Below are 24933 nucleotides of genomic sequence, written 5' to 3' on the forward strand. Positions count from 1 at the left end.
AGTGGAGGGATTTATTCTCCCCTTGATGTACGTAAGAAATGTTAAGGCAGTACAAAGCAATTCAGAGGCGTTCACTGTTGGTCACATAAAACCATCATCATGTAGTTACCAAAAACTACAGGGAGAAGCAGAGCATGAAAAATTCTACTCTCTCACCTCAATAATGAAGCTTATTCTTCAATAAAGGGCCAGGGAGAATTAATGCTACCCCTTTAACATCTTCACTTAAAGTGAACAAAGAGGCTCATGCTGCCACATACCAATTAATCTAAACTTAACAGTTAGTGCTTTTCACTAACTCCACAACCCATGCTGCCCTTTCATTTCAACTAATAGCCTTCATGAAGAAGTCAAACTATTTAGCTTTAATTTAGACAACTTCAGTGATTGCATAGAAGTTAACTGCTGAAAGGAAAAACAACCTTGATTAGAAATCAGAAAGTATGTTAGAAAGGTATGACTAGCAACGAGTCTGAGGCTAAATGCCTTACTTATGTACACTGCCTTGCTTACAATACACAGCAGAAGACCAGATGACTTGAAGGAATTAACAGTTTCCTGGTTCAGGAAAGTTTAACCATGGCTCTGACGCAACCTTAATGCCATGTGACCACCCAGTGAGTTCAATCTCTCTTTTTGTTGGTTATTCCCAGAACACTTAACAACAGGAATACATAACTTCTGAGTGCCAGATCCTTGACAAATCTGGTTCTGCCACTGGTCAGGGACAGGAGGTCAGCATTTGGCATATCACGATAAATAGTAGGAGGGCAGCATTCAGCTTAGTGGGTCACAAAAATGTCTGACTGATAGAACTAGATGATACGACTTCTTGAATGTATATTGATTAAGTGGTTTGCACAGCATTTTAAAACCAGCCACAAGCATTATGATCCTTCTATCTGATGAAGAAGAAGAAGAGGAGTTTGGATTTGATATCCCGCTTTATCACTACCCGAAGGTGTCTCAAAGCGGCTAACAATCTCCTTTCCCCTCCTCCCCCACAACAGACACCCTGTGAGGTGGGTGGGGCTGAGAGACTTCAAAGAAGTGTGACTAGCCCAAGGTCACCCAGCAGCTGCATGTGGAGGAGCGGAGACGCGAACCCGGTTCCCCAGATTACGAGTCTACCGCTCTTAACCACTACACCACACTGGCTCTCTTGATAACCCCATATCAAGAGTTTCATAAACTAATGATCTTTCCTCAGACATCACCTTTTCCCAGATGATTATGTATTTCACCAGAAGGCATCAAAGGGTAGGTGTTCTAAAACTGACTATGCCCAGTCCCACTTTAAGAACAATTTTCTGCCGAGTTTGCTGCTTTTCTGCTTGCAAGGGAAAACAGCAATTGTCATCAAATGATCAGATTCCTGATGTTTAGTCAGAGTCTCCTTTCTTGTACAGTGGTACCTTGGTTCTCAAATGCCTTGGTACTCAAACAACTTGGAACCCAAACATGGCAACCCGGAAGTAAGTGTTCCGGTTTGTGAACTTTTTTTGGAAGCCGAACATGCTCCATTTTTGAGTGTCACATTTCCATTTTCAGTGTTACGCTGAGGCTGTCTCTTTTTGCTATTTATTTTGTGTTTTTGTAGCTTTTTTTCTGTGACTGTGTGGAACCCAGTTCAGCTACTGATTGATTGATTGTGTGACTGCAGTACATTGTTTATTGCTTTCATTTTATGGATCAATAGTCTTGTTAGATAGTAAAATTCATGTTAAATTGCTGTTTTAGGGGTTGTTTTTAAAGGTCTGGAATTGATTAATCCATTTTGCATTACTTTCTATGGGAAAGCACACCTTGGTTTTGGAACACTTTGGTTTTGGAAGGGACTTCCGGAACGGATTAAGTTTGAGAACCAAGGTACCACTGTAGCTTGAATTTATTGGTTTGGGTCCTCCCCTCCAGAATAGGAGAAAACAAGCTTGTGCCATCTTCCACAATCAGGACCAACAGGATATAGCTGACTAACTATGGCACGCATAAAGTGGTTTTGTGTTATGCCATGCTGCCCACACAGCAGCTATTTTACTATAGGTGCCCACAGCACCCTCTCAAAATTTTAGATGTGTCTACTGGTCCAAAAAGATTGGTAACTCCTGATCTAGTGCCACTGGATTAGCTATGATGGAGACTGCAGCTGAAGTTCGTTTTTGGACTCTGATTATTGGTTCAGGCTAGGAAATTCTAGAAGAAGCAGGTATCTGAGAGATCACCCTAACTGGTATATGCCCAGAATATTACTGCTTTCTGTAGGAGGGTTTCTCCTTAAAGCCCTAAAAAATTCTGAAGCCTGCACCACAGTAGCTCATAGGAATGTTTTCAGTGTGAATGTCCCTGTTTGTGGAACAGTTTCCCTACTGAGACATGACAGGGAACCCCATTTGTACTTTCATGAAACACAATACATTTTTTTGTGAAAGCTGGATGAAAAGGTTGCGGCTTAGGTGTTCAACTTTAATTGCTTTTTGTACTTTTTTAAAAAACAGAATTTACCTGTTTTTATTATATTGTAATAAATTATTATATTTATCATATGTTTGCAAATCACATCAAGACATATATCACATTGAGACGTATGTAAAAGGAAACTCATTCATTAATAAACAATAATATCTGAGTTTAACCCCCCCCAAAAGGACAATGATTTACAAATAAAGCCTGCGTGTGTGTAGCAGAGAAGTGGCACTAAAGCGAACAGGACCTGAACAGGAACTAAAAGGCCACATGGGAAAAGCCATGCATGCAGAAGCCTGGCAGATAGAAGCAAAGAGATGTCTAGGTTGCAAAGAGAATGTAATTAGAGGCATGCTTTAAGAAGCAAAAGAAACACACCCACCTTTTAAAGCCTCTTGTGATAGTGGCAGATTCAAGGTGTATACACTTAATTTTTAGACAGAAGTACTTCCCCAAAGAGGCTGCAGGTGGTGCTGTGGGTTAAACCACAGAGCCTAGGGCTTACTGATCAGAAGGTCGGTGGTTCAAATCCCCGCAACGGGGTGAGCTCCCGTTGCTCGGTCCCTGCTCCTGCCCACCTAGCAGTTCAAAAGCACGTCAAAGTGCAAGTAGATAAATAGGTAACGCTCTGGTGGGAAGGTAAATGGCGTTTCCGTGTGCTGCTCTGGTTCACCAGAAGCGGTTTTGTCATGCTGGCCACATGACCTGGAATCTGTACGCCGGCTCCCTCGGCCAGTAAAGTGAGATGAGCGCCGCAACCCTAGAGTCGGTCACAACTGGACCTAATGGTCAGGGGTCCCTTTACCTTTACTTCCCCAAAGAAGCACTAACTGAACTAGTTTCCAATATGTTATCCAGATCAGTGCTCTCTTTGGTAGTGAATACTTCGCTGAGCTTCCAGATACAAGGGCATTGAGAAAATACTGCCTGTGAAAACAACCTGATAAGACATTCTTATTTTATATGGATGCATTGTCTACCATGTTTTTAAAATCTCTTTATAGAGACCTCACTAAGTTCCTTCTCTTGTTTGCACCACAGGAGAGCTAAGCAGACACAACTAGGCTGGAGAACTATCCACACTTTGCATGTAAATGCACCATTGTTTGTTTGGTGTGTGGTTTGTTGTTGTGTCTTTTTTTCCGGAGAAAGCACCAAAATAGGTCATTGTTCCTCAGCATTATCAGCAGCTGGCGAGGTTAGCTCACACAGCGGAGGGTTAAATGCCGCCTAAATATCATGATCAAGCTGTCCCCTTGCTTTAAGATTGATGTCTTATGCTGACCCAAATAAATCTTGAACACAAAGTAATGTTAGATGACTCTGTAAAAAGGAAGTTTTCAGGTAGGTTAAATAGGAGGAGATAAATATGAGGCTGCAATTTTATCATCAGCTGAATAATGTAATCTGACAGATCACTCATCATAACCTTTATATATGATGTTTCTAGGCCAAGAAGTAGAACCTACTCACTAAATAGCTCATACCATGTAGACAACTCAAAAGACACCCGCTCTCAAAAGAAAATATGAAGAAAATATTTTGAAATATTGCAAACTTACATCCTCTCTCACTATTGGGGTGGCAACCTAACAGTTTGTAATGCAGTGACCTATAACCAAACTGCTATTACCATTGTACTCCCAACTTTACTGTACGCTTGTGAAACATAACCACTTATAAAAGCCATCTCTAACCCCTCAAAAGATTTCATAACGGTGTCTCCGAAAATTTTTACATATCACTTGGGAAGACAGGCAGACTAATGCCAGTGTACTGGAAGAAGCAAAGATCACAAGTGTCAATGCAATGATTTTTCAACATCAACTTTGTTGAATTGGCTATGTTGTTTGAGTGCCTGATTATCATCTTCCAAAGCAACTACTCTATTCCCAACTTAAGAATGGTAGGTGTAATGCCAGAGGACAACAACAGAGGTTTAAAGACGCTCTCAGGGCAAATCTAACAAAAAATGTAGTATAAACACGAACTGGGAAACACTGGCCTGTGAGCGCTCCAGTTGGAGAACAGCCTTTACTAAAGGTGTTGTGGACTTTGAAGATGCTTGAACCCAGGACAAAAGGGAGAAATGTGCTAAGAGGAAGGCACGTTTGACAAACCCTCACCATGATCAACTCCTGCCCGAAAACCTATGTCCCCACTGTGGAAGGACATGTGGGTCCGGAATTGGCCTCCACAGTCACTTTCAGACAAACTGCTAAGACCATATTCATGGAAGACAATCTTACTCAGCTACGAGTGATCGCCAAAGAAGAGACCATTGAAATAAATTTGATTATGGCCCAGAAGTAAATGGAAATGAGGCTAGAGGGGACAAGTAAAACTGGCTTCTCAATGCTCCTGGAAGAAAACTGGGTATCCTCATGGTTGTAGTCATCAACAAGTAATTTATGAGCCACCACCAAACATGAACCAAACAACAATGGTAGTTAGTAATAGGTGACTGAAATAAGAGATACATGATTACAAGAAAAAGTACAAGCACATACAGCCCATAATATGAGGAAATGTAAAGAAAAAGTGAGACTGTTAAGTAAAACCTAAACACAGGACTGATTTAGTGAATAAATCTCAGTGTTCTCAGTATTCATGAATACTATGGTGTCAGATATGTATGAAACTTCACTACTTCACATCCAGAAGTTCTGAATAACCCATTTCCAGGTTTTGTTTAAAAAAGAGACTCTTCCAGGAGTTATTATTATTATTATTTATTTATACCCCGTCCATCTGACTGGGCTTCCCCAGCCACTCTGGGCAGCTTCCAACAGAATATTAAAATACAATAATCTATTAAACATTTAAAGCTTCTCTAAACAGGGCTGCCTTCAGATGTCTCCTAAAAGTCTGGTAGTTGTTTTTCTCTTTGACATCTGGTGGGAGGGCGTTCCACAGGGCGGACGCCACCACCAAGAAGGCCCTCTGCCTGGTTCCTTGTAACTTGGCTTCTCGCAACGAGGGAACCGCCAGAAGGCCCTCAGCACTGGACCTCATATGTACAATACATGCATGTGTGTGTTTGTTTCTTTGTACTTTTTAAGCGCAATATTAATTTTGGCACTCTTACAAAAATTCACGTCTTTGTTTTATTGAAACTTATTACAAACCTGCTGTTCAAGACAGCTCTATCAGCTGCTGCATTCTATGAATTGCATTCAGCTGTGGCACTCAGCTGATGGTAAGGCTTCTGTCAGCAAAACACAGGAGGCAAATATCAACAATTCTACCCCACCTCTGCAGCCCCCATGCCCTCCATAAATCTGGTTTCAAGAGACTTCAAACCTCTGGAGCAGATTTTAAAGCGGGGTGGGCTGCAGTGTGGGGACACTGAAAATTGCTTCCTTCCTCATTCTACTGACCTTACCATCAGCTGAGCAACAACACTGCATACAACTAAACCCACCACTCTTGAATACAGAATAATGCAAGTCTGTACATGCCTACTCAGAAATTAGCCCCTGCAAATTCAATGAAACTTGCTTCCAGGTAGGTCTTCGCAGAATTGCAATCCACACATATCTTCATTTTGCCATTTGGAAACCTTCATTTTGTGTGCCGTAAGTTTGTTATTATAAACTGGGTTTGAAAACAGTATGTACAGCCTGAGGACTGCCAGTGGGGACAGGTAAGTGGTCAATGCCTTCTTACAACAAGTCAGGGTTCCAGAATGCCTAAATGAGGCAGTTGGGTTTTTTAAGCAAGAAAACATAGAAAAGAATGTTGCTATAATGTAATTATGAAGTAGCAATAAATCTGTATAGTCAGTTAAACTTCATTAGATTGTGAGCCAGTAGTACATCATTATCATATACAGCGTGTGTCATGGTAACTGGAGATAAAATTAGCTATCCTCAACTCATATTTATTTATATCCTGACTCATCCAAGTAAATAATATATTCTTGTAAATACTAACATAACTCAAGTTGATTATAATTTATAGAGAAATAAGCATCTGATAGATCCATGACGTCTTATCTTGAAACTTCAAGCTAAGCTTCATGGACTCAGAAAATGGCAGCTTTGAATATTTTTTTCACATGTACATGTATCCCTTGTGTGATTTTATGTTCATGTACACACACAAATATTTTCAAATGCTCATCAATTTTTTCACTTGATGCAGAAGATGGAGAAAGCAAGTGGCATGTAAGGGTTAGATCAGTAATGGGCAACCTTTTGAACTTGGTGTGTCAAAATTCGCCAAAAAACCAAGCATAACTTGGGTGGTGTGTCACTTCAAGAAAAAAACCATAATTTCACTATATTTATAGTTTAAATAACAAAAATGTATAATTGTAATATATAACTGTATTTAACAAACAAAAAACTAATTATTTAACCAAACCAAACCAAAAACCCCTTATTTATCACAAAGTGCCCAGAGTTGTTGAGCTTTTTTGGGGGAGCTGCTGCCCAAAGTTTTGGAGGTTTTTGGGGAGTGCAAAAGTTGCTTTGCTTTGGGGGGGGGATGCCCCAAAGCTGCTGCACTTTTTGGGGGGGAAAGAGAACAGAAATAAATGACGAATAATACTTTCGCTGTAACTAACACACAGCACCAAAGCGCCAAAAACCCAGCACAGAATGGGTTAAAAAACGAACGCTGTTACACCCAATCATAGTCTGCCAAAGCGCCAGAAAAAACAGCACAGAAAGGGTTAAAAAACCAATCTCTGGCTACCAGCAACAACAAGAACAACAAAGGATCTGGGGGTTTAACAGCGGAGACAAGCTGTAGCGGAGACAAGCTGTAAGAGGAGCGGGAGAACAAATGGGGGAAAAACAACAACAACAACGACAACAACAACAACAACAGTGCGAATGGGCCGATGGGGCACGTGCCAGCAGTGAGGGCTCTGCGTGTCACGTCTGACACGCGTGTCATAGGTTCGCCATCACTGGGTTAGATAGAAGCTGTGTTGCACAAAAGGCTTTACAACCATGGTGAAGGAACAATATGCCTGGAAGACTCACAGATTGCCCTTGGAAGCACTTTGCCAACATCAGGGCTTTGTAATCTAATCAAATGCAGCGTATCAAATGACTAACAACTGTTTCCAAACATTGCTTTAAAAGGTAATTTCATTTAGCACCCTTAAAGAAAAGAAATGTATGAATTTTCACCTGTTTCCCCAAAAAGTCAGTGTTTTCCATTTCAGCCATCAGAAGACAAAGGGAAAATAACATTCCTTCCTTAAGTTCCTTGGTTTTTCCCAGGCCTTCACAAATCTGCTTCACAACAATGATCTGGAGATTACACTGTATGTTTGTATTTTGGAAACAAATGATACTGGAGGAAGAACAATCATTTGTTTCCATTGTACCAAGACTCTCCCATTTAAACCATTAAAAACCCAGAGTTGTGGCTAAGGCAATGAACCTTGCTTTATCTGAGCATGCGAGTGCACTCTAGCACAAAGGATACAGAGTTCATTTTCTAAGCACTTTACCTTCTCCACCAAGTGACCAAAAACACTTGCTAACTTTTTCAACGTCTGCAGGTTTTTAAACAATTTTAGTGAAAACCAAGATATGCAGGTTACTTGAACTGGTAGACAGCTTCATGAGAAACTGTAATGCAAAATGCTTTTTAAAAGTCACAATAATGCCCCTTCAGAAACGGCAGCCACACCTTACTTCATGAAGTGCTTTTACATCCCTGTATTTAGCAGCACTGTCAGCAGTGTGCAGTTAAACATGGAAAGGCCAAGGGTGGAGGTGGCATGCAGAGATAGCATTTAAGAGTACCTGGGAAAGACTCTTGAGTTCCTCCTATCCGAGATAAACCACTATTCCATAAGTATGTACAATCTAGATTCCAGGGGTTGTAGTCAACCAAGGTGTTCTATTAGCACAAGGACATATGCCTGCACAATGAGACTTTCTCTCCTCTTCCCACATACCCCAAAATCTGTTCCAGGGAGTTGGGGGGGACACACACCCTCAGAACAGACCTGAGACAGGCATATGAAGTCCTTGCACTAATGGGATGACTTTGTTCAATAGAATCCCCAATTTCCATACGTGTTGTAGAATGATGTCTTAATACAAAGAGGGAAGGCATCAGATCTACCAAGTCCCCACAAATCCATCTAGATCTCTGTTAAGACCAGATATTCTAAGACAGGCATAGGCAAACTTGGCCCTCCAGATGTTTTGGGACTAAATCTCCCATCATCCCTGACCACTGGTCCTGTTAGCTAGGGATGATGGGAGTTGTAGTCCCAAAACATCTGGAGGGCCCAGTTTGCCTGTGCTTGCTCTCTAAGAAGATGCGCGCCCCATATCTGTTATTTTGCGTTAGACATGATCATACCATGAAATGAATGACTGGTTGTTCCATTTGGAACAAGGTCCCTATACCAGCTGAAAATCACTACCTGTGTCATTGCAACAGCTTGGCAAGCAGCTCCAAGTTGTTACCAACAACATAGCAGTTGCCATCTATTAAATATACAAACTCAGGTAGGTGAAATATATTTGAGCAAGAGTTTATCACAGAAAGTGAAGCATCCCCCTGTGGCGGTTCACTCCACCTGCACAGAACCCCCGAACGTTTGATGGTCCGTTGGTACCTGCACCAACCATTGATCAATTACCCGCTGCCACCAACTAGTAAATGCCAGATAATCTCTTCATTCACTCCAATCAGGGATAATGTTGGAACAAACTGTGTTTATTGAAATTCAGTACATAAGCATGTGGTTTCCAAATGAATAGTTCTTATTATCTTTAATAACAAGACTTATACAAGCCTATACCTACAGCTTTTAATCAATCACAGTTCCAGACTATCTCTCCCTTCTTTTTACCTCACTACCTCTCTCTCCCCCTGCCCCTCTCAGAACGCCCCGCCACCCTTCCTCAAACCTCCCAGAACCCCCTCTTCTTCCCAGGGTGGGTTTATATAGTCCTCCTAACTCCGCCCCTACGATTCTAACTGGCTAATCCCTTTAACTCCTTCTATGCTGTCCCTAAATTTGGGGTGATTGTCACACACACACACCCCACTCTAATTTCTGTGAAATGAACCATGGAATCCCATTTTAAAAGATAAGAAGCTTAACAACAGGTGGATTGTTTTCTTCCCAAATCTGTATGCATAATGCTTTAAGTTAAGGGAAGACAGCATGATTCAGTATCTTGCTCAACAAGTCTAAAAAGGAGGAAATTCTAAACACGCACATTACAAAATACTAACTATAACTGTGCAACCAAAGTGTAGAATTGGAGTGCACAGAGGTGGATGAAGAAAAAGACTGTCATTCTTCAACACAGTTAACAGCGAAGTCAGACCAAAAGAATCTACTATGAAATCAGTCAAGTAGTATTCATTATGGAGCTGTCACATGAGTCAACCACCATGCAGTACCCAGATCATTCTTGATCAAGTAGGTTAGAAAGATTTAAGTTATCAACTTGACTAAACTCTGCTTAGCTTAGGATAAATGTTTCTCAGTGTTATTCGTTATTTGCTGCTGTGCAATTTCACCCAGTTAATAAAAACTGCTTCAAGCTCATAAAAATCAAAGGTTATGTTTGTTCAAATGTTACAAGTTTAAAATTAACTTGAAAGACTGTAATTTAGCCCAGAAAAGACAAGTACACTCAGATGAGAGGGCTGCAAGCAGCAATTACATCTTCAGGCAGACAGTACCTCACTCTAAAAATCGACACACTAGAGGAATTCTTGTATAGCTCTTGTGGTATGTGGCACTATTTCCATGATGAATTATTTCTAACTCCGCTGTATGTGAGCTACTCCATTGGAAGCAGAAGGGATAAAATGAAAGATACAAAATCCTCTTGACTATATATAGCAACAGCTACATAAGCTGGTTGGTTGGAGCCCCAAACTACTCCATAGCATCCTGTGGCAAGTACAATCTTTTCTTTCACTAGTTTTTCCCTCCACACTGAGAAGTTCTACTCAACTCTGTAAAATAAAAAAATTCCTTCAGTAGCACCTTAAAGACCAACTAAGTTTTTATTTTGGTATGAGCTTTCGTGTGCATGCACACTTCTTCAGATAACACGAAAGCTCATACCAAAATAAAAACTTAGTTGGTCTTTAAGGTGCTACTGAAGGAATTTTTTTATTTTACTTCGATCCAGACCAACACGGCTACCTACCTGTACTCAACTCTGTATTATTAAAACCAAGCATCACCTTGAGCAACAAGTTTTACAAACCCTGTGTTTAATGGACATAATCACAGGGAAGTATGAACAGCATTGCAGCCTCAAGGAATTAAGATAAATCAACAGTAGCAACTTTTAGTCAGAATTCATAAAGGAATTATGCCAAGCAGAGGGGAATGAGAAGATAAAAGCATTCCCTTAAGCCTAAAAACAGAGGTGGGAAATAAGCAACAAGCATACAAACAGAAGTTTTTGCCCCTTTCTTAAATCATCTTTAGATGAAACATTGCCAACTCTCATGCAAGCTGGCCCATAAAATGAGAAAATTACATTGAGATCCTTCAGCAGGTATCCCATCTTCAGAGTTTAGGTGGGTAGCAAGCAGTGAGGGGTTGTTTTTTCGGTGAAGGCAACTTTCTTCTCAGCATATTTGCCTGGTGGTCAGTTATCTTTTTAGACAACAGACTCAGACTGCCCTGTTCTGCCATGTTTTTTTATATATATATATATTTAAGATCCCTTTATTAGGTTTTTAATGTGCTGTTTGTTGCCTTTACTGGCATTTAATTTTGATAAGGAATTTTATTGTTTTTATGATGATTTGCATAAGCCACTTTAAGATAATTTATGTTGAAAGGAGGGATATATCCTATAAACAAATATAGGGGCTACTGGTGGGAGCAACAATTGACAAACACTTAACTAACTGCCATAACCTGCAAGCTAGTTGGGGTAGGCATTTGTACAGTGCTGAGCACAAGAGTATGTGAACCAACGTCTTGTTAAATAATGCTGACAATGCAGGAGAGCCAAAGCAAATTGGAAACAGCAATCCCAAGTCTCTAACCTATCACACTGGAGGGAGTTTGGCTGAGGTGGATGTATCTAAAGTGGTCCCTGCTCTGCTCACTGAAAGTCCAAGTGAGCAGTATCTACACCAGCAGCAGCCAGCATAAAGCTCTGAAACAGCTTTCAAGGGTGCAAAGGGGGCAGAGCTGGAAAAACCAAGGATCTCTTGAATCCCAAGACAGACAAGCAAGCTGCAAATTGCAGTGCAGGGGAATAATCTGGGTCCATTTGCTGGTGTATGAAAACAACCTGCTTTTTGGCGGCTGGTGCACATGGGGAGGCTGAGGATGACACAGTGACTACACCATCAGTTAAGCCCAGCTGTTGCGAAATAAGTAACACAGTGTCAATTCAGATATCGAACTTTGCAGCAAATCTTAAACACATGGGGGGATTATGGGTATACTGAGATCATTTCTCAATCAATATATTTTCAGCTTCATGGTTTCTGTGAACTTCTGGAAGAATCCAGTAATGTACGTCAGATGCTCTGTGTGGTTTCAAGGTCAGAGTAGGTCTAAAAATAAGCAAGCCTTTTAAAGCCAAGATTGATGTACATGAAAGCACTGTTGTCTTCACTTAGAACTGATGCTATTCTTTGAACAAATGTTACCTACATTCTGCCCTGAAGTTAGCATAGGGTTCTTTTTATACAACAGCAGAGAGCCATTTTGAGCTGTCTTTAACAGTGTTGCAGGCATTGCTTTCTGAAAAGTTACCCAAATCCCAATCACATGTCTTCTGAAAACTTTTTAATGAAGCTTTTAGTGCACTGGCATGCATTATGTCTTGGATTTCAGAGTATTTTTTGGAGGGGCAATTCTTTTGCCCAACTATGATTCAGCATTCCTATTATAGGTAGGATGATGAACTTGTAGCCCTCCAAATGTTGCTGGATTCCAGCTCCCATAAACTCTGATCACTGTCTAGTGACAGAGGCTGATGGGAGTTTGAGTCCAACTACATCTGGACGTGGGTGGCGCTGTGGGTTAAACCACAGAGCCTAGGGCTTGCCAATCAGAAGGTCGCTGGTCCAAATTCCTGCAACGGGGTGAGCTCCCGTTGCTCGGTCCCAGCTCCTGCCAAACTAGCAGTTCAAAAGCACGTTAAAGTGCAAGTAGATAAATAGGTACGGCTACAGCGGGAAAGTAAACGGCGTTTCCGTGTGCTGCTCTGGTTCACCAGAAGCGGCTTTGTCATGCTGGCCACATGACCTGGAAGCTGTACGCCGGCTCCCTCGGCCAATAACATGAGATGAGCGCCACAACCCCAGAGTCGGTCACGACTTTACCTAATGGTCAGGGGTCCCTTTACCTTTACCTACATCTGGACAAGCTATAGGTACTGCAACGCTACTATATGCCAACAGCTGACAACAGCATCTTACCTTCATTTACAACATATTTGCAAACCTGTAAATACAAACTACTACAGGAACAGAAATAAAACCTGTGATATACATTCTCCAATATTAGCTAAGATATGTATGTCAAAGTAAATTACTAAATTTGAAAACACTCACACTATCCCACCATCAATGTAACAGTGTGTACAGAAATGTTAAATGCTCTGTTTCCCACATTCCTCTGCTCAATTACTATGAAACCAAGGCTTCTTTCTCTTGTGATAGATAACACAGCAATTGTCTTGTAATGTTTTCACTGCAGAGAAGCATCTGTAACTCACAATTATTAAAGCACCAACATATTTTGATGGATTAAAACACTGTATATAGTCTCTTTAAATATCAACATTCACAATGAACACTGTAACCACAAAAGTTCACAATGTGTCATTACATATATGGAAATTTATTTAGCAAATGTTCTCTTCACAGGTCTCTAAAAGTAAGCTTTGCTTCTGCCTCTACAGAAGTTTCCACTGGGTAGTGCAAAGTAGTGCAAGGTGCTGATAGCAGGAAGAATTCAAGGCATGCTTCTTTTGCCTTTTCTAACATTGATTAAAAGACAAATCATGAAAGTTAGCGTTCTTGAGAATTACATTACACAAGAGCTGCACTTTTAGGTGGAGCGAGCATGTGTGTTGCTCCCTGCCCACAAGCAAGGGTGGTGCAAAATATTGTGGCTGTGGTGCTTGAAGCAGGTTAATTTAAAGGAATGCCATGATCTCAAAATGGTACCTGGTACATATAGTAACCCCCCCCCCCCCTGGCCAACCCTACCTTAGCTAAAATTTCAGGTTTTTACTTCCTGCATGAAGTTCCTTTTCCTCCACTTCACTAAGACTTGGTGAAGGGGTGGGGGGAGTAGAATAGTTTAGGTAGCCTAGCTATTTCTAAAAATGGGAATATCACTGCCACTCTTCTAAATGCTGACGGAAGTTCAGAGGTTGCTCCAAATCAGCAAGGACAGGCTCCGAAAGTCATGCGCCTCCACGGAAGGTTGGATATGAGTTGCTCACAGATAAGATCTGCAAGTATTGTGGCTTAAGAGGCGTATGGTGCTGGGAAAAGAAGAAAGAGATCCTCCGAAGGAAAAGCAAAAACTGAAAGCATATGGGCCCTAGTAGAGACGTTAAGTTCCATGGGGAGTCAAAGGGCCAAGATCCCCAAGAAGTAGCAAAAATATCACTCTTGTGTATAGAGTCAACTACAAAGAGGCCGAAATCCCACAGGAAGGGAAAGACCAGGTCGTGAGCACGGGCAGGTACATGTATCAGTTACAGTCAAGTGAAACGTAAGAAGTTTCGGCGAGAACGACAAACTGCAAAAGAGGGCGAGGGGGAAGAAAGAGCAGGCGCAGGGGGCAGCACGGGAGGGATCCTGAGTAGGACCGGGGTCGGGGAGGGTAGGAAGGAGGGCCAGCGGGTGAGACCCTAATACGGGGTGGGGGCAAAGGTGGGCGTTACAGAAAACGTGGCTGGGCAGACGGAGGATAATGGGAAGGGAACTGGAGCAACGGAACGCGATCGAGGAGTAAGGGTGTAGTAAGAGTTGAGTAAGAGTTTAGTAAGAGTGGGGGCGCGCGGGCTGAGGGGCAGCCAGACAAGACATACAGATGTTCCCCCGACACCCCATAATACTCACGCCTTGTCCACCAGCTCCCGGACTTTCCACATATTGAGCATCTTGGCCGTCGTCGTCGTCGTCGTCGTGGCGGCGCGGAGAGCTTCCCCTCCCGGCCTAGGCCCCTACTCGCGCGTCCCCGGTCTCCTCCTCCTCCGCCTCCTCCTCCGCCAGGAGTCCGGCTAAGCTGCTTCTCCGCCGCGGCAGCGCCAGGCCCGTCTCGCCTCGCAGCACCTCCTCAGCTTCGCCAACGGCACAGAGACGGCGAGAGAGAGGCGCTCGGTCCTGCCCCCCGGAAACCGGCAGCGCTGGGCCGCAAGGCCTGCTGGGACAAGAAGTCCGGCCGAAAGGCGGCAGGGAACGCCGGGCCTCGTTGAGAGAGGGGGGGGCAGAGGGATTCCGCCGCGCAGCATGCTGGGAATTGTAGTCCGGGGAGAAGCTTCTTAGAGGGCGGTCCCCTTCGCATGGCTTTCTGGGAATTGAAGTTGTTTCTTTTGGGGATCTTGCCCTAGACTTCAGTTGGATTTACTGTACAAGCGGAAAAGAAACAGTGGAGGAGGCGTCGGCAGAGAAGAAGTTGAACTTCTGTAGGCCAACGCTTGTCCTGTACAAACCAGTGCGAGAAGAAAGGAGAATAATCTTTCCTGAATTATATTTCAGTTTCATAGTTGCTGAATAGTTAATTTATCTGAAGCTCTCTGTTGCAACCATGCTAGCTAGAATCTCAATTCTAAAAAACTTATGTATTGTCTCTGTTGAGGCATAAAACTGCAGCAACCACACTGATGACAATCTAGAAAAACCAGGAGTTGTCCAACAAATGTAAGAAGAGCTGGATCAGGCCAGTGGCATATTAAGTCCAGCATTCTGTTCTCAATCAGTGGGCAACCCTATACTTGCGGGAAACTAGCAATAGGATGGGAGCACAAGACCACTCTGTCTTTCACTGCTTTCCAGCGACTGATATTCAGAAGCATTGCTGCCTCCGACTGGAGGCAGAGTATAACCATCATGGATAGTAGCCATGTATAGCCTTATCCTCCATTTCTAATCCTCTTTGCAGCCATCCAAGCTGGTGGCTATCACTGGCTCCTGTGGGAATGAGTTCCATAATTTAGTTATGTCCTGCATGTGTAATAGTTGTGGCGCATGGGGATTATTTCTCTCATCATTACAGTACAGGTGCTCACAAACCATCCATAGCTGGGAAATGGTACCATGTATGCAGTTCATATTTTGCTGATTCTATACAAGCAGAGGTAACCTGAAGTTATATGCTTACAAATTGGCCATGCCAGGTAGGGTGTTCTTTGTGAGTGAGGATGTCTACCAAAGATTGAGCTAGAGAAGGTTCAAAACATCATACGAAATGTAATCATTTCACTAACCCATACTGTATCTTTGGCAATGGAGATGTGAGAGGCACATTTCTGGAGTGGCACTTCAGGGAACATATTTTATAGGAAATTTTCAGCTTTATATATATTTTATTTTAGAAAGCAAAGTATCAGCTTAAAATGTTACATTTATTGTGTTTTCACTATTTCTCTAAGCTATTTCAGTTGGCCTTTCCCTGTTCTTCAACATTTTGCCTGGATTGATACCAAGAAAAAAGAAGAATGTGAATATCTACTTGAGGTAGTCATAACGCTATCAAGGAAAACAGCTGCAATGCATATATTAGAGAGCTGTGTTGGTATTTACAATGGCACTAATACCGCTAGTTTGTAACACTGAAACTATCTTTGTTCCCAAAGGATTCACACTTCTCCAGTTGGATTTCAATACTGCCAGATGAGTCAGGTTTCAGAATGCCCCCAACTACCTTAATCAGTGTTAAACTGAAAATACAAATGTTTCTGGGATTCAGAGCAACTATTTATTCATTTTCAAAGTACATAGGGTTAGCATCTATTATTTCATTTCACACTAGATGTGAACTGGGAGCAATTCAGGGGAAATAGAGGTAGATAAATAAAACCTGATATAAAAGTGTGTGGGGGGGGGTCCTCCTCCATTCCTTCTGTAGTCTCTTTCTGCCAACATTTAAATTGCACTTCCATAACTTTGATGGACTGTGCCTTTATTTTGGAAGTCGTTTAAACATTTCCCCCTGCTCGTGGCTATCAGATGAGAAATGTAATGGTCACAAAGATCACAGCAAATCAGAATCCTGGTCCTTAAAGCTAAAGCATAGCATTGATTGGTCCAAGCAATGCAATAAGGAGGAGGAAGAAGAAAGTGAAATTTATGTTGGTACATGTTAGAGAGGGGTGGAAGGGAGAAGCGAACTGTATGGGTTTGCTGAACTTCAAAAAGCACTAGGCTATTCAAGAAACTGTTTAGAAAATCTAAATAAGTGAGTTCCAGAAGAAAACCAGAGATTAAAACCTGGGCATTGTCAGGATCATGTGCATGCACAACCTCCTTTTCTTCCCATGAAATCGCAAACAAATGGAAGGGAAGGCTATGAGGACTCAGGCATTAAAACTATCTCAAGAGAATATTGGCTCATCCTACTTGACAACAATACATTGCATGATTTGTCTTCAGCTATTACACAGCTATTCAGGAGTACTAAGCAGTTTTTATAACTACTGTACTCTCTTACGGTATAATGAACAGTGTAGAGTTCATACTCATAAATCCTTTCTCTACCTAAGTTTCTCATCCAAACATGACTTCATCTTTTTATACCTCATATTATTCCTCAAACTTTTTCAAAGGAGAACCAGGGAGTCATCATGAAAACCAGGGAGTCATAATGAAAACTGGATCTCTTCGTATATTTCCCAGTTTAATGTATGGGATTTCACCTGCTAGAGTTGCATAAGCATGTGTTCATAGAGTTGATTTTGAGATTTCCCCCTCCCCCTTCATGCTCTGTTTCATTCAAGATAATTGCTGATCATGATGTGCCTTAACTACTTCATCCCACATAACAGCCCTCCTGATACTCATACTGAGCACACTGAAGGCTAAGGAATATCTTGCAACATCACTGAATGTTCAAGTCTTGGCTTGCGTATCTGGTCTCTGAAGCTCTCACCATTCTTTAAAATAATTAAGGATGGGTGTGGTGGGAAAGAAGTTTGGGTAGGTTTTACTAGGTACCTCTGAAGGCAACAACTGGATTAGTAATGATGAAAAACTACATTGTCCCTTATAAAACAGAATAAAAATAAAATCAATTAGAATACAGCTCAAACTGCACATTTCTGCTGATTTAACCCTAATACTGTATTCAAGTCAGCATAAACAGATAGTATCTCAACACTTCCCCCCAAATGTTCAGCCTTTGACTGAAAAGGAACCCCATAACTAGATGGGAGCTGTCCAGATGTGATTTAAGGATAGTGCTTCGAAGAGGGCACCTTTGATCAAATTTAGAGTTTGCAATGAGGCATGGAGGGAGAGGAGGTACAGTATTCTCTAAAAAGTGTGTTGCATCATGTAGATCCTAACCTCATCATTACAGGTGATTAAGGAAATACAGTATAGCAATCCAAACATGCCCTATAGTAACTCAGGCTTGAGTTTATGTAAGTGATACAACTGCATTTCACTTCCTTGTTTGCTTCCTGGTTCAGCCTTGCCTCCACTTCTGTGTCTGGGTTTTTTGGTGTGTATGTATAGCATAGCCGTACAGAACACATACATCACCACAGCAGCAACTATAAAAAACACAGACACAGATCAAGAGAGATATTATTCTGTTGCAGATCTACAAACAACCCTGAACTTAAATCAGATGCAACTAGGAGTAGAAGTATTTGGGGGGTTTGAAGATAGGTAAACTATTGTTTACTTCCCTCCCTGCCCCTTATCCCTTTTGTGTCTTTTTTTGAGGGGGGGGGTAAGCATGTTTGGAGGGGCTGATTTGTTTGGACTGTATAAACCGCTCTGGGAGACCTTTTGTCTGAAGAATGGAGTACAAATGTGCTAAATAAAATAATAAAATAAATGAATACCAAAAACAGAAATAAGCAACAATATTATAAAAAGCCAACTTTAAAAGAACAAGATGCAAAGGACTGGATTTTAGGGGAGAACATTTTTAGAATCTAGCCTTTGGCTCTTGCGTCATGGTAACTAAATTTGAGAGAGCGTTGCATGAGGAAAGGCCCTGGCGGAGGGGAATTGATCAGTGAAAAATTGCAGAGGAGTGTATGGTAGGGACCGGATTAAAAGATTGGAATCTAGGGGACTATTTTTAAATACATTTTTGTAATGGTATCTGTCAGAGGGTCGTTGTGGCTACTCAAGAGTAACTCCGCTTGAGTCCAGTTTGTCTTCAAAGACGTTTATTGTGCTAATTATTTACAGTGTAGAGACAGCTTAAAACATGACCTCTCATCCCGAATAAGAATCCTGCAAGGGCGTACATCTGTTCCTACGCCAGCAAAGTAGTCGGGGCGCCCTAAAACGCCTCCCCCTTGACCTGCGTTGCAGCACTCTCCTTACTTCTTGCGCCGGAAGGAGCAATGCCCTTTCAGTTTCCTCCCTGAGCGGTCGGTGCCCTGGCTCTCCAACATCCCTGAGCCCCTGTCTGCATCTCTCCGCCCCCCCAAGCTTTCCCATTGTTCCTCCCTCTGATTTCTCTTCCCCTCCGAGTTTCTTCCTCCCCCTCTGGCTGCTTCAGAACCACTGGTGCTCTCTGTATTTGACGAGGTGGACGTCAGGATGGTGGGGGCTGGCTCCCTGTAGGGAGTCACCCTTAGAGCATCGGACATATCTTTGGTAACCAATGCAATTACACCATGCTCAGCACTGGTTGTTGACACTCTGCGGTTGATATTGTTTATTTTGTAAATATAAAAGGGTCATCTTCAACATCGCACTCTTCCAGTCATTCCATTGGCACAAGTGTTTCCATTTGCCCAACAAAACGACCCCTCCTCTCCTCATCCTGTGTGCTGTTCTGTGATTAAAATAAATATTAACATACAGAAGGGTGGTGGAAATGATCTCTGTCTGCGGGTCAGAGAAATTTTCCAGAAACTAAGAAAAACGAGCTGAAACTGAAAAGCAGCCACACTCATGGTGTAAGTATATTTTAGACTAGTTACTGTGCATGGGTGCAGTAATGGGACAAAGGAAGGTGAAGATTGTTTGCTGTCAGTCATGCAACGCAGCAAAAAAAAAAGGGGGGGGGAGGCAAGTTCCTTCATGAGACTTAATGCTATGCGATTGATGATCATCCAGGCAGTGTCCTTCTGTCAAGTCTATGTAGTATGCATGAGTATATTTATAATTTCTGCATGATGTAAGAAGCCTTTCAAAGGCATAGCTTATTTGGAACCAATGGAATAAGACTTGACTGGTGTGGAACTGAATTGACATCTTAACTAATAGCAGTGCAAGTTGTGTTGGAATGATGTATCATGAAAAGAAATAATACCTTATTCTAGGAAAAGAGTATAGTTCTTTTTAAATAAGGAAATGTGTATGAATGTGTGGAGGGGAGTTTTACAGCTTATTATGACAGTTCAATGCACTGGTAAAATATCTGCCTATGGAATATATTAAGTGTTGCACTTAAATTGACTTGACCCTATTAACACCAACCGCAAACAAGTTCAAGTCAATATTATTATTTAAAAGCAAAGGAGGGACTGATGAGAAGCATAAGAAAGGTCACTAGTAGTTTCATAGCTAAGGTCAAACTGCGGTTTCATTTAAAAGTGTGAATTAAACCACCAGTTTATTTTCAGACTGCGCAATTTAACCGAGTCACCAGATTTGCAGGCCTGCTTTCTTTCTGCAGTGCTACATTAAAATAATGTGGTTTGTATAGAGCAGTGAAATCATCCTTATGTTTACTAAGAAGTCCCATTGTGTTAAATGTGCATACCACATTATATGTGGTACCTATAGTGGAATTCAACAGGAGAATCACCGTGGTAAGTTGTTTCATGGGGAATGTGCATCTGTTTTGAGCCCCTGTAACATCTTCGCAAATTATGAAGATAATTTTGGCCATTTCCTTTCTTCTTCCACCTTCCTGCTATAGTGCATGATAACACATGTGGTAAAATTCTCTGAGCCACTTGGCAGGACATTGTGGAGACTAGCTTACCAAATTGGGAGGGGTGGCTAATACCCCAGAGGACAGGATCACACTTCTCAATGACCATAACAGATTAGACAACTGGGCCAAAGCAAACAAAATGAAATTTAACAGGGAGAAATGTAAAGTACTACACTTAGGCAAAAAAAATGAAAGGCACAAATACAGGATGGGTGACACCTGGCTTGAGAGCAGTACATGTGAAAAGGATCTGGGAGACTTGGTAGACTACAAACTTGACATGAGTCAGCAGTGTGATGCAGCAGCTAAAAAAGTAAATGCAATTCTGGGCTGCATCAATAGGAGTATAGCATCTAGATCAAGGGAAGTAATAGTACCACTGTATTCCGCTCTGGTCAGACCTCACCTGGAATACTGCGTCCAGTTCTGGGAACCACAGTTCAAGAAGGATACTGACAAGCTGGAACGTATCCAGAGGAGGGCAACCAAAATGGTCAAAGGCCTGGAAACAATGCCTTATGAGGAACGGCTTAGGGAACTGGGTATGTTTAGCCTGGAGAAGAGAAGGTTAAGGGGTGATATGACAGCCATGTTCAAATATATAAAAGGATGTCATATAGAAGAGGGTGAAAGGTTGTTTTCTGCTGCTCCAGAGAAGCGGACATGGAACAATGGATTCAAGCTACAAGAAAGACGATTCCACCTAAACATTAGGAAGAACTTCCTGACAGTAAGAGCTGTTCGACAGTGGAATTTGCTGCCAAGGAGTGTGGTGGAGTCTCCTTCTTTGGAGGTCTTTAAGCGGAGGCTTGACAGCCATCTGTCAGGTATGCTTTGATGGTGTTTCTTGCTTGGCAGGGAGTTGGACTGGATGGCCCTTGTGGTCTCTTCCAACTCTATGATTCTATGATTCTAAGTGGTTACATTACAGTGATACATTACTCATGAGGTAAATGGTCATCTATTCAACCAGACTCACTTTAGGTTTTTCAGTCAGTACTGTACTGACATTTCAAGCAGCATTTATTTATTTAAAAAAATCTATAATTTGGCCTTCACCTGTACTGATACCAGGACAGGAAACAACATAAAAGAAATGTTAACAAACAAAACTAGTTCTTAAAACACATGCAAACAAAGGCAATTAAAAGCAATTAAGCAGCAGAAGGCTAAAACAGTCCCTTGGAATCATAGAATTACAGTCGTACCTCGGTTCCCAAATGCCTTGGGAGTCAAACATTCCGGCTCCCAGACGATCAAAAACTTTGGAAGTCAAACGTTTCGGAAGTCGACTGTATAGTCGACAGTATATGACTGTATAGAATTCAAAGGGACCACAAGGGTCATCTGCTGCAACCCCCTGCAATCAGGCCCGTCTTAACCTTATCGGGCGCCGTGGTGCAGGGATCCCTCAGGCACCCCCCACCATCCAGGGAGCCCTGGCTGCCGCGCCGATGGGAGGCTCGCGGCCGGCTTCCCCGCAACGGCGCCTGCAGCCCGAGAAGAGGCGAGTGAGCAGCACGGCTGTCTGGCAGGCGCAGCATGGCGCCCCGGCGCCCTGGCGCATTGCGCCACTCAGCCTTGCCTTAGGGCCGGCCCTGCCTGCAATACAGGAATCTTTCCCCCAATATGGGGCTTGAACTCATGACCTTGAGATTAAGAATCTCATGTTCTACCACCTGAGCTGTTGTTGAAAATGTGTAAAGCTTGAGTCAATGGGTACATCTTCAGCTGGCAGCAAAATGACAACAGTGTCAGTACCCATCACACATACCTGTAGCAGGAGGATATTCCACAAACAGTGCTCTGGTACAAAGAAGGCTTATTCCATGTTAACACTGAATGAGCCTCCCCTAAAAGTGGATGCGAAGTGGAATGTTAATTATATATTACAGGCATACTGATATAGGGAAAGGAAGATTATCAGATATATTGGTCCCAAGTTGTACCTTGAATTGCACGAAAATGATCTCAATGGGAGTTTACTAGAGCATGGACCACTGTGACAAGGCTATGCCTATCCAGGTATGGTCATAGCTGGCATACCATCTGAAGCTGGAAAACCTTGCTCCTTTTCATTGAGATAATGCTGGATCTAGGAGTAGTCCCAGGCTACATACCCGTTCCTTCAAGTGAAGTGAATCCTACCCAGAGCAGAATGTACACCGAATTCCTGGACAGAGGAACCACCTACCCCGTATGGCCTCCCTCTTGTCAGGATTCAGATTCACCCACCCATTACTAAATCTATAGGGATTCAGAATCTGCACAGCCATACCTGACTAGATTTCCATATTGCTAATACATGGGACTAACACCACATTCTTCCAGTGTGAAATGCCCAACAGAAACACTCGTTCCCTTTTTGTCCAAAACATGTATTAAAGGGCAAGCATGGCATGGCAATGTTAAAGTCATTAATATTGCCAATGTTATGGAGTTCTGATTATCTGAATATTATCTGAATAGCCAGGGCAAGGTGTTTTGAATAGGTATTTAAGGTTCTGGAGTGATGGAGAACTACATAATTTGAGTGAATTACTGCCTGAAGAAAACCGGTGAGAGTGTATGTTTTAATGCAATTGATTTTATGCTGATGGATCTACTTAAAATGCTTTCGTAGTTGGACTCCTGCAGCCTGCTGCCTTCGTTCCAAAGTGTTTTTGTTTTAATGGAGCAAAATGATGCTCAGCCCAGCCTATTCTGTCTAGCATAATTGCAAGGTTTGCCTTGCCAGAAGACATATACAACAAAAAATCATACCAACTGAAGAAATGTCATGTCCTTTCTGCTCATAAGCCAGCAGCAGTCCCGACGATTTTGTAATAGGTTTAATTCCCTGGCCCCCTCAAACAGAATGGGTTTTGTTACTTCTCATGCTGGCATGGAGTTAATGCAAGCCTTCCGACTCCAAGATTCGAGACCTCGAGGGAAAAATGTTAATCTCTTAAACTACTTGGTTTGCCAGAGTTTTCTGATGGGGAACCTATTTGCTGCACATCTCTTTTGGTACACTGGGGCACTGGGAGGGGGAGGGGGAAGTGATGATAAATGGTGCTACCTGGAATAAAAGGTTTTGTTATCGAGAAGAAGGAATAAAATAGGAAGAGGATCAGCAAGGTATGAACTCTAGAGAGGCAGGAGTTGTCAGAAACCTTTCCCCATCAAACAGGCTTCAGAGAGCCACTGCAGACGGGTTTTTAGTAGCAGTCAGTCGTAAGAGTGTAGGAAGTTGACTTCCTGTCCCTCAGAGAGCTGAGGTATTGACAAAAGACATGCAAACTTGAAAAACGTACATTTGTGGAAAAATCCATCGTGACAAGAGACTGCACTTAAGTCACCAAATGGACTTCACCCCTGGGACAGAACTCACTTATGGTTGTATATCCAGTGAAGCCATCCATGGGATTAAGCACACAGCCAATAAAAGGGGAAGCATTTGGCAATCAGATCTTTCAAAAACTATTTGGCTTTTAAACACGGAGGGCTTGCTGTCATTGACATGTACTTCCCCGCAAAACCTCAGTGAATCCATCAGAAGTGCTGAGCCATTTGGAGCTGTGCTGAATCACAAACATATCATTCAAATGTCATTTAAAGGAATCCCTCAAATCTACCTTGTTGTAATCCTGACTAAGCCTTTCAGCCACTGTTTGCATAAAATGCATAGAAAAATCTGAGATTTTGGTTGGTGCTGCTGCTGCTGCATGCTTCTACCAGCTAGTTGATTTTAAGGGACTAATGTTGTGGCCCTTTGCATGTCTACTCAGGAGTAAAGCCCGTTGTGTTCAATGACTTACTTCCATAGAAGTGGGTATTGGATGACAGCCTAAAGCTGAAATTTCAGATTACATGGCTTTCCTGTGATCCTTTCCTCTATTTTCTTTAAAGCATGAATCGGCCAGGGGCTAGCTGCATCTGGGACAGAAGAGGTTTCTTCTGCAGTCATTAAATCACACTCCCCAGGCTGCTTTTTTCATATTTTAGAGGAAGGCAATGGGGAAGATACAGAGAACTCATATCCTTCAGTCACAGAAAATAAAACTAAAAAATGGATTGGGAAGGATTTTGAGTTGAAAAAGAACCAGACACAAAACATTTTAAGTGGCTTCATTCCACACACCCTTCCTCTGCTTCGGGTTTCAGCTTGCCCAGGCTGATTCAGTTTTTTTAAAAAAAAATACACCAGGGGAAAGAATAATGGAATTTTGTATGCTACGTTGTTTGAGCTTGAGTTAAATAGTTTATTTAGGTGCTTGCCAGAGGAGTTCAGAGTCCATCATACCCCTGGGTTGATACTGACTTCTGAATGCAAAGTAGAAAAATATGTCTTTGGTAGAAGTATACTAAAATAATATTGATTTTTGTCAGAATCGTACTAAAATAATATCAAAACATAATGA

General features: G+C 42.1%; 1 protein-coding gene across 2 annotated transcripts in view; it reads right to left on the bottom strand.

Annotated features, from left to right (window-relative positions):
* Positions 1 to 14758, bottom strand: part of CLINT1 (clathrin interactor 1) — a 66751-nt gene extending 51993 nt beyond the window's left edge. For both annotated transcript variants that reach the window (XM_035105764.3, XM_035105762.3), the window contains exon 1: positions 14521 to 14758. In XM_035105764.3, coding sequence (XP_034961655.2) covers positions 14521 to 14561 — 41 coding nt within the window. In that variant the 5' untranslated portion in view covers positions 14562 to 14758. The remainder of the gene's footprint in view (positions 1 to 14520) is intronic.
* Positions 14759 to 24933: the final 10175 nt, after the last annotated feature.

The sequence above is a fragment of the Zootoca vivipara genome, chromosome 2, assembly GCF_965207765.1.
Source record: "Zootoca vivipara chromosome 2, rZooViv2.hap1.1, whole genome shotgun sequence".
Lineage (NCBI taxonomy): Eukaryota > Metazoa > Chordata > Lepidosauria > Squamata > Lacertidae > Zootoca > Zootoca vivipara.